Source organism: Physeter macrocephalus, chromosome 8 (assembly GCF_002837175.3).
Source record: "Physeter macrocephalus isolate SW-GA chromosome 8, ASM283717v5, whole genome shotgun sequence".
Lineage (NCBI taxonomy): Eukaryota > Metazoa > Chordata > Mammalia > Artiodactyla > Physeteridae > Physeter > Physeter macrocephalus.
In genome coordinates, this window is record NC_041221.1 from 130,825,253 (window position 1) to 130,835,711 (window position 10,459).

Consider the following 10,459-nt stretch of genomic DNA (forward strand, 5'->3'; position numbering starts at 1 on the left):
AGCCGGGGGAGACCTAATGGGCAGGGTCTTCCCACATCTCCATCACCAAGCTGAGCACCAGTGCCCAACCCCCTCCCCCCCCCCCCGCCCCTCCAGCACCGGGAAGGGAGGAAAAGTGGGCACTCTAGCCCTGAGGTGGGGGGCCGAGGCGCCCTGCTGGGCGGGTGCAGATAGGATCTGAACGCAGAGAAGGGCGGCCGTGGCTCTTTGATCCGCAGCCAGCCCGGCTGGGCTTGGACCCGCAGGGGCGGCGCGGCCCTCTTCCGGCCAGGCTTTGCGCCGCTACAGGACTCCTGTGGGACTCTGAACCGGACACGCGTCCAAGAAGCTCTCGCCTCCTAAATACCCTCTGCACCAGTTGCTTTCGGGAGACGTGGGAACATCTACACTGAATCCAGCACCGAAACCTGCTGGGTTTACTGCACCGCGATCCAAAAGGGCCGGTGTCTTTCCTAGATGCAGTGGCTGAGCTGAGGTCAAGTGTGCTGAGGAGGCCCGCGTGGACATGACCCAAGGTGCCTGGTAGATGCGATGGAAGGTGGCTCACGTTCCCGCCCTCCCCCGGCTACAGACCCTGCAGCCTAGATCTTGCGAGGGCCCGCCTGCACCAGGCTCAGAATCAATGGGCTCTGCGGGAATGCGACTTCCCGGTCAAGTTGCTGGGACCACTGACCCCTCGTCAGAATCCCGCGGCCCACGTAGCTGCCCAAAGTCTCCCCTCCCCCGGCCGCAGGTTCCAGGCAGGGAACTCAGTTGAGCGAGGTGTTGGGGGTGGGGTTGGGGCTGGAGGATTGGAATGGGGTCTGGCGGGATATTTCCTCCTTGCCCTCTTGGCTGTGTTCGCGCCTCGGAGCCACCACATGGCTGAGAGGCCCATCACAGGTGTGTAATGTATGAGTCCCTCATACAACAGGCACTCAATAAATCTGTGAGGGGTATATGCTTGCGTTCGCACTGCGTGCGGGCGACCTGGAAGGAGGTCCCAGATTGGCAGAAGGCTGGAAGATGCTTCAGAGAACGGAGTTTTGAGGAGTCCTAACTCTGCCGGCCCGGTGTTCGAGCACAGCCTCGAGCAGCCCCCGAGCTCTAGGAAGCCCTCAGTTCCAAGCCCAGGACATACTGGGCCCGGGGCACAGACTCTGCTCACACCTTGCCTCCCGTTCCAAGGCACCCACAAACTCCGCGCCCTCCGCAGCTGGGGGAGAAACCTGGGCGCAGGAAGGGACTCCCTTGTTGTAGGGGAGGAATCAAGGTCAAGAATCTCCTTTAGAGTCCCCGCATTTCAGGAGAAGTGTGATGCTTTTCAGGCTCCTCCGACGCCTCACTCAGGTTATGCCTGGGCGAGCGAGCCCTTTAAGTCTCTACCCACTGGACACGTCCCGGCCTCTCCCGGGAGAGGAGGGCCGGGGCGCTATGGCTCCGCCCATCGACCGGGCCCGCCCCCGGCGTCCCCGCCCCGCCCCCGGCACTCAGCCGGCGGCGCCTTTGATGTTCGGACCCGCCAGCTCCCCGAGCCTCTCAGCCCTGCGCCCGCGCCCCGCGCCCGCAGCCCGCCCAGGCGGAGTCAGCCCGCGCTCCGCCCGCCGCGTTCCGGGCTCGGAGGTCCGGACTCCGGGCTCGCTGCCTCCCGGGCCGGCTCCGCGCCCCGCACCCCCGCGCCCCGGGCCCCCGAGGGCGGAGCGCACCATGCCTCAGCTGGACTCGGGCGGGGGCGGCGCGGGCGGCGGCGACGACCTCGGCGCGCCCGACGAGCTGCTGGCCTTCCAGGACGAGGGCGAGGAGCAGGACGACAAGAGCCGCGACAGCGCCGCGGGCCCCGAGCGCGACCTGGCCGAGCTCAAGTCGTCGCTCGTCAATGAGTCCGAGGGCGCGGCCGGCGACGCGGGGGTCCCGGGGGCGGGCGCCGGTGCCCGCGGCGAGGCCGAGGTCGGGGCCGAGGTGAGCGCCGGCCCGCGCCTCGCTGCTCCCCCGCAGCCGCCGCGCTCCGCCGGCCCCGGCGCTCGGCTCGCGCTTCCCCGCCCCTCCCTCCCGCGGCCCTCGGGGGTCCGCATCCCTCAGACCCCTCCTGCCCTGGGCCCCGAGTCCCCAGCTTTCCCAGCCCTCTCAAGGCCCCTCTGGATCTCCCCGCAGGCTCTCGGGCGGGAACACACTTCGCAGAGACTTTTCCCCGACAAACTTCCAGAGTCTCTGGAAGACGGTGAGTTTCTGCCCGGCCCGGCTCCCCTCCTCCCGCTAAGGCCCGGCCTCGGTGGGAGAGCGGGGCCTTTGAGGACGGGAGGGAGCCGAGGGGGTGCCTCCCCCCAACTGCAGCTCGAGGAGGCGGTAAAACCGAGGGGGTGGGGGAGTGGGGGGCGGGTTTCCCGGGCGCCGCCGGGCTCGAGTCACTTCCGGTGCCCTGACCTTTATAGGAGTAAACAGACCCCCGCCATCTCCGCCTCCCCTCCTGCCCAGGTGACTGACTGATCCCCCGACTTGAGGAGAAAGCGTTGGTCAAGGTTCCTTGGTCGGAGGGCGGAGTGGGGGCCGAGAAAGGGAGGCCCGAACTCGGGGTCCTTCGTCGAAACTTGGCACTACGGGCACCCCCAGCCCTTCAAGTCACGAACTTGAAGGGGACCCCTTGGCAATTCCGATTTTCTCTCGAGCGAGCAGACAGCCTTCAGCCCGAGTCTCCCGGGCTGGCGCTTCTGACCAGCTGTGGTTTTTCCAGGCCTGAAGGCCCCGGAGTGCGCCAGCGGCATGTACAAAGACACCGTCTACTCCGCCTTCAATCTGCTCATGCACTACCCACCCCCCTCGGGAGCAGGGCAGCACCCCCAGCCGCAGCCCTCGCTGGTAAGTGGCCCCAGCAGCCCAGCCCGCCTTGTGCCTGCTACCTTCTTGATCAAGTATGTGAGGCATGGGCAAGAAGTGACTTTTGCCTAGAACAAAATGGATACAGGAGAGCTCTGTTCTTGCCTCTTTCCCCGTCCACACCCAGCGGGATCTGAACCAGAAGGAGAACTTTCCTGAAGGAAGGAGGGCTGCCCTAGGCACCCCACCTGCCTCCAGCGGTTGGCTTTTGTCTTCCCAGCTTGCTCACTAGCAGGCGTGGGCCCTGTCCTGGTGCTAGGTGATGCTGGGATAGAGTCGGCTTGGAGAACGGTTAAGCTGAGACCACCCACCCCTCCTGAGGGTGGTGTATGTAGTGTGCTCAGAGTTGTGAGCTTTGCTGTTAGCCTTCTCCCACTAAGCCCCAATCCTCAGTGTTTGGAGGAGGCAGAAAAGCTGGTCTGCTTCAGGTCTCCTGGTTGTACAGGAGAAACATGCTCTACTCGCTCTGTCCTTATTGGCATGAATGTGGCCTTACCAGAGAAACAACCCAAATACGATGTGTGGAAAGTGGGTTTTTATGAAGCTGGCTTGGTCTCAAATTGCACCAGGAAGGGTTTGCAAAGGTGTTTCAAATCAGTAGTGTCAGTAAGCGGCCTGCTTAATGAATTTGCAAATTAAATTTAAGTACCCAGTGCTTTGAGAAGATTCCATGATCATTACAAACCATGCTTTTTGCCCACTGGTGCAGATGACCTAAAGTGTGAAGAGCCTTTTCTGAGTGCTGTGGAGCGGCAGTAAAGCTGCACTTAACGAAAAATTCAGATTAGTGTTTCAGAGTGTGCTCAGCTGGCCGAAGTCAGGGGTGAGATTAGAGCTTCTAGAGTACATGTAAGGGTTTGGGGTCTGTGGTGGGTGGGTGTTGGCTGCAAATGTAGACCCAGGGCAGGTCAGGCCAGCAGTAGGAGGCTCACATGGCTGGTGGTGGGGGTCACCCAGAGGCCGGAGAGTGACTGCCAGGCTGTGTCAGATCAGGAGTGAGGAGGGTTGGTTCTGAAAGCTGTTTCATGCTGAAGCTGGTGGGACATGAGAAAGTAGATTGAGCCTTCTCTCCAGAAGCCCGGGATGGAAAACCTGGTGGTAGGCAGCTGACTTGAAATAAGCTCCTTGCCCTTTGGACCCCCATTCCTTCATCTGTGAAGGAACATGTTGGTTGAGTGGTCTGTCTGGCTTTCTGCTCTGGGGTGGCTCCGTCTGTGAGGTACTCGCTTCCTTCCAAGTCTGTGGGGCAAGGGGCTCACCTTCTGACCTTGCCACCTGACGCAGCAGCTCTCCCCAGAGACCTCTACCCTTCATGAGCTGATACTGAAGGATGCTTTGGGGGCCCCCTACAAGGTGTAAACCCTTAGATTTGGGGCCAAGTGGTGGGACATGACCCACTACTACCAAACCACAGGCACGTGAGCTGCTGACAGGGGGCTGGCGTCCCTGATAATCATGACTAACAAAAGGCCTAGGACCCGAAGCAGACCTAGCAGGCAGATTCCCTCCAGCATCTTATGATTACACAGAGGTGCAGGGAAAAGGCGGTGTTTCTGAGTTTCTTTCACAGCCTGGGCAAGTGGTAGGAGAGTGCCCAGAGTGGGAGTGCCTCGTTCTTCGTACGGGTGTGGTGATGGGACCATTTGGTGTCCTTTAGCTTACACTGGTCGAAGTGTAGGCAGATGGATGGCTGCCTCTAGCAGTCAGGACTGGGGGGGAGTAGGAACTAGGGCAGGCACACCATCACTCCCCTGGCCTGGATCATTCATTTTTTCAACTTTGGGCTCTTTCTCAAGGTACAGCAGATGCATTTCTATGTGTCACACCCTCTCTTATAGGGGCAGATCCCTTTGTCCTCCTCCCGACACCGCTGTAGCCTCCCGCAGCCTGGCTTCTGGGAACACAGGAGGAGGGCAGGCTCTGGAGCTGACTTTCTGTGCCCTGGCATCGGCTGCTCCATGGGGCTGGGGACAAGGACAGAGGCAAGGGCCTAAGGTGGGGAGATGCTGGGTGAGGAAGATGTACGTGAATATAGGGGAGCCTCCTTTAAGCAAATCTGATACTTACAACCAAATAGCAAATAAGAGTAGTAGTTCTTTGTGTTACTCAGAGTTGTGTGGACCTTTAAAATATGTTGAGGTTTTAAAAAGCAAAATTAATTGACCCCATGTTTTGGGAGCACATTTATCCTGTGATTCAAGGTTCATGTATCTGGAAAGAGGAAAGAAACTCTTACGATGGGTTAGGAGTCCCTTGTAGGGGACCTGAGGAAAATCACCTTTGGAAGTTTTTTTCCAAAGCTCTGCTTTCCTGAGCCCCTCTTCAGGGGACAGATGACACACTGCCCAGCCCCTCCCCATGAGCCTTAGAACTTGGCCCCTCTTGCTCTTTGCCCTCTCTGAGGGAATCCAAGTGGTTAACAGTTGTGCGGGGGAGCTCAGTTGTGCCCAACTCTTGACCTCCCCTGACAGTGGTGAAAACCCAGGGACCTCATCTGCCCTTCTGTGGGTGGAATACCCACGCGGCTGCTACGCTGGACACCTCAAAGCAGGCAGACTTGGACGCTCTCAGGAGCAATGGGGCAAATGACCACCTCACAGCCAACTGCCACGGGGCAGAGGGATTTTTCTCCCAAAAGGTTCCTTCTTTTTGGTACTTGGTTTCTTGCAAACTCTGTTTTTGAAAGTGGAAATTAGGTCAAAGTTAATTTCATAGCTGACGTCTTTCAGGCATCTAATGTAGGCTTGCAGACAGTTACTGGCCTAGACCAGTAGCCACTATTGTTTTGTTTTGTTTGCTCCACTCTGGGATTGAGGTGGGGAGGGGCAATGACTGGTCCTGTTGCCAGACTTTGAGGGATTTCTGGGATGAGTAAGGCATCACTCCTTAGGGAAACTCAGAGTCTTAGTGCAGAACTGACAGTCTGGTGCAAATCCTCAGCTCAAAAAGGCTATGAGGCCATGTCACTCTTCTGACCCCTTCTATGGGCTCTGCTTGGTATCTGTGGCCTGGAAAGCTGCTGAGCCTTTTGCCATTTAGAGGAAATGGCCAGAATAGGCAAATCCATAGAGACAGAAAGTAGAGGAGTGGTTGCCGAGGGCTGAGGGAAGAGGAGAATGGGGAGTGACTGCTAATGGGTATGGGGTTTCTTTTTTTGGGTGATGAATATGTTCTGGAATTAGATAGTGGTGATGGTTGCACAATCTTGTGAATATATTAAAAGCCACTGAATTGTATACTTTAAAATGGTCAATTTTAAGGTATGTGAATTACATCTCAATTTTTTAAAAAAATAGCTGAGCTGAGCCTTTTGGCTCTTGCAGGGACTTGGGACTGTTTCCCTGTGCCGTCCTGGTGTCTGGGCATGCCCGGAGACATCTGACGTGGAGGAGCCCACTTGAAGCAGTGGGCTCCTGGCCATCGGGCTCATGTTCTCTGACTCCAAGGTCTGAGGTCCAAGTGAGGGGAGCGAGCCCTGGGGGAGCAGGAGGTGAGGGTATGAGCAAGACTTGAGCAGAGGAAGGAAGTGCTGCTGACGTGTGGCTAGCCTGTCCGGCGGGGCTCTGCAGAGATGCACCCACCCAACCCTCCACACCCCTCAGAGGGTGAGCAGTGGGGCCTCACGGAGGAGGGGTAGTGATGGTTGGTCACCAGCCCTGGTTGGGATGAAGACTGTTAGGAGAGAGTTTGGCACCAGGCTGGGCACCAGACGGAGCAGAACCAGCCTCTGCCCCTGGAGTGCCCAGCTGAGTGGAGGAGACAGATGAATAGACCTGAATCCCTGGCCAGAGGAGTACTGTCACAAAAGGTCCTTCTGGCCTGTCCTGGGCAGACCTGGCCCCTTCCTAGGCCGTGGGGAGGGTCTGCTGAGCAGCTTCCTGAAGGAGTAGAGTTGTCTGCCAGATGAATACAAATAGGGGGCTGGCAGGCATCTGGGCTCCCTCCAGACATCCCAAATCTTCCACGTCTCTACTTCATTCGCTACCCCCAAGACCCAACCATCACCATCCCTCCCCCAGGAAGGCAGCCTTCTCTAGGGTCCCTGCAGCGGACCTGGGTCCCTCCCCACAACCCTACCCTAACCCTCAATCCAGGATCCACAGAGCAGCCAAACATAAGTCAGATCCCATCTCTCGCCTGATGAAACCCTGTAGAGGCTCCCATTGCTCTCGAAGTAAAATCTAAGCCACTCGCCATGGCCTGGGTGGCCAGCCCCTGCTGACCGCCCCTCCTCATCTGCACCATACTCTTCCTTTCTCCCTAAAAAGCAGCCACCTCAGTGACCTGATAGGTTTTAAAACCACCAAGTTCTTTCCATCTCAAGACCTTTGCGCTCGTTCCCGCAGTTCGGCATTCTCTTCTCTAGCTCTTCACCTAGCTGCCGCTTCTCATTCCTCACTCAGGGCTTATTCAGATGTCACCTCCTCAGAGAGACTTGCTCTGACCATCCAAGCGGGGCTCTCCATCATCCCTCACCGGGTCTCGGCTGCCTTGCCCACCCCAGCTGCTCTTCAGGCCAAGGTGGTTGGCACTGGTTTATGATGCACTTGCCATGCTTAGTCCAGAGACAGCCCATGTGTCAGAAGTATGTCTTGAGCCTTAGTTTCCTCATCTGCACAAGGGGAGTGGCAAGCCCTCCTCCCAGGGTTGGAGTGAGGACTGGAGGCAGCAGTACCAGGGACGTGCCCAGGAAGGTGCCAGCGTGGCCTGGGCTTGGGGGTCAGGGTTTGGCCACATTTGATCCCTCTCCCTTGCTGTCCTGGCTCCTCTGGGACCAGTGGTGGCTCAGTGGTAGGCTCCATGTGCACTCCCGTCTGGAGGACTATATCTCCACTTTGGGCCACGGGGTTTGGGGGTCTGAACCCTGGGGAACAGCCCTCAGGTGGGACTCAGGTGTACAGGCCCCCTCCTCAATGCCTGCCTCACCCAGGCATTCTTGGGAGGAAAAGTGTTATTCCTGGGGCCAGACTGGGAGCCATAGCCACTCATTCCATCCTGAGAATCCTCTCCCAGTGCCCAGAGATTTTTCGGAAAGAGGCTCCCCTTCCCCAGCCATACAGAAGCCCTTTACACAAGATGTTAGGGGCTTAAGCTATTTTGTAAGAAAAAAAAGGGAAAAGACCTTCATGGCCATTAGCCTCTGAACCACTCCCAGAGCTTTTCTCACATGGTCCCCTGTGTGCAACACCCCTGTATCTTGCTCCGACGCTTCCCTGGTGTGCAGGCCCCCAGGCAGTGCCCATGCACGGCTTCTTTGCTTGTTTTCCCTCATGTTTATTATTCATCTCTCCCTCATGTGGCTTCTAGTTTGCTTGGAGCTTGCCTTCTTTACCAGTGGGAACGATGCTCTATACAAATCACTCCTTAGTTTCCATTTTGATTATTTTCCTGGAGCATAATGTTCAAAGAGAATTATGGGTTCAAGAGGTAGGAAGAATCATGGCCCCAGTTCACTGAGGGTTCCTTGTGGTGCCCAAGCATAGCTGACGTGGAGTTTCCCCTTTTTTGTCGTTCATTTTATAGGTTCGTGGTGGGCAGTGAGACTTTAAAGTAATTTTGACTTGCATTCCTTCCTGACTTGGAAGGCTGTGTGGTATTTGGAAAATCTGCAGCAACCCCCTCACCGCCAGCTGCTCCCAAGGTTGAAACTTTGTTTTGGGGGCTTCCCTGATGCATTTCAGGGCCAGGAAAGCACCCTGAAGGAGGCCTATCCTGCAGACTCCTGCCTCACCCTGTCTGCGGTTTTAGGGCTGCTATCCACTCCTCCAGCTTGGCAGGGTGGAGGGGCTGACAGAGAGCCCTGGGTTGGTCACCAGGACCCAGGTATTCTTCCCCCGGCCCCAGCAGGGTTTTACAAGTCAGCTTCCATAGCCCGCAAACAGGGATATCCATACCAGTTCTGCCTACTTCCCCAGGTGCTCCGAGACTTAGGTGTGAGTGGAGTTGAAGAGGGGGGGCCTTGGTGGTCCCCTCTCATGGCCAGTTGGCAGCCCATGCCCTCCTGGGTCTCTTAAGATCACACCCAACCCCTGTTCCTGCATGAAGGGAGGTTTAGCTGAGCTGTAAGAATGGGCTGCAGGGGCACTGGTTTCAAGTCACGTAACTGCTGAGGTCAGGCTGGATCAGGGTGTTGGCAGAGCCACATGGAGGGGACAAGGGGAGCCGCAGCCTCCCTCTGAGCCTCCTCGGGCAGCTGCGGTCCCGAAGCCATACAGTTACACTCCCTCATACCTTGTGACTGGCTGCTTCCTGCCACTGTGTACAAACAAGACTCTGTTGGAGGAAACAGGTGTTTTATCAGGTCACAGGGCTCCCCCTCCCCCAACGGTACAGTGCACAGATCCTTGGGGGTAACAACCCTCCTCTGCAGGTGGGGACAGTAAGGCCAGGTCAGGGAAGGGACTTATCCAAGGCCGCTTAGACGAGTGAAGAGGGAAGGCCTGACTCGGGAAGCTCCACCCTCAAATACCATATCTTCCACTCCTTGGCTGAGTGGCCTTGGGTAAGTTAACTCCTGTGGGCCTTAGCTTTCTCATCTAGAAATGAGGATAGCGAAGGTTCCTACCTCCTTGGGTTACTGTGGAATGGAACGAGATAGTGTATGTGGAGTTCCCGGCACACAGTAGGTGCTTCATGAGTGGAAGCCACTGTGGGAGGGATTGTTAACACTGTGTGGAAATGGCCCTTGTAAAGGACGCTGGGCCAGTAGGTGCAGTGCTTCTGAAGGGGTGCGGCTGGACTGAAGCCCCTGATGCTCTCCGTGCTAAGCTCAGCAGCCAGTTCCCCTGGGGCAGGGCAGAGGACAGCTGTCCGGCCCAGCCAGCCCTTGGGCCCTCAGCTGGTCGACGACATAGTGCCAGCTGTATCTAGAATCCTGGTCCAGACTCTTAACCGGTATTTACTGAGCCCCACTTGGCCTTGGCTCAGCACAGAGGGGACGGCTGCCTCTGCCCCACCCCCCAGAGCTCAGTTCTGGCAAGGCAAAGAGACTCTCCTGGGGGCTCAGAGTCGGCCGTGTTGGATAAAGGGCACTGAGGAGGGAGGGAGGCCAGTGGGGGCAGCCAGGAAGGCTTCCTGACAGGGGAGAGTTCTGGCTGGCCCAGAACCTGCGAAGGTGAGAGTGGGAGGATGCTCTAGGTCGGGGGCACAGCTCAAGCAGAGGAGGAGAGGCAGAAATTAGTATGTTCTTGGTCATTGGAAGAGCCACCCAAAGCCCAGGGTCTGTGAGGCTGGAGAAGGGCCAGCATTGAAGGCCCAGCACTTGACTTAATACCCGGGCAGCGCTGGTTCCAGAGCCCAGGAGTGGCTGGTGGGTACCTGCAGTGTGTTGGCAGCATGAAGGGCAGTGTGGTGCCCACGGGAGATGGTTTGAGTTGAACATAGAGGGTGAGGCGGGCAGAGTCGGCAGCTGGGGCAGGTGGATGCTGGGATGCAAGGGAGGGGGTGGGCTTTGGGCAGGGCAGACCCGAGCGAACTGGCACATGCAAGGCAGGAGTGCCTCAGAGGTGGAAGTTTTGTGTTATTTCTTTTTTTTTTTTTTTTTTTTTTTTTTTTTCCTGCGGTACACGGGCCTCTCACTGTTGGGGCCTTTCCCGTTGTGGAGCAAAGG

At 57.5% G+C, this 10,459-nt stretch overlaps 1 protein-coding gene across 8 annotated transcripts in view; it reads left to right on the forward strand.

The window, feature by feature from the left end:
* The first annotated feature begins 1,506 nt into the window (after positions 1 to 1,506).
* TCF7 (transcription factor 7) overlaps positions 1,507 to 10,459 on the forward strand; it is a 32,892-nt gene continuing 23,939 nt past the window's right edge. For 2 of the 8 annotated variants that reach the window (XM_028493237.2, XM_024124315.3), the window contains exons 1-3: positions 1,617 to 1,938; positions 2,131 to 2,197; positions 2,708 to 2,832. In XM_028493237.2, coding sequence (XP_028349038.1) covers positions 1,687 to 1,938; positions 2,131 to 2,197; positions 2,708 to 2,832 — 444 coding nt within the window. In that variant the 5' untranslated portion in view covers positions 1,617 to 1,686. Of the gene's footprint in view, positions 1,939 to 2,130; positions 2,198 to 2,707; positions 2,833 to 10,459 lie in introns of all 8 variants that reach the window. The other 6 variants (XM_055086763.1, XM_055086764.1, XM_024124316.2 and 3 more) reach the window with 5 other exon arrangements.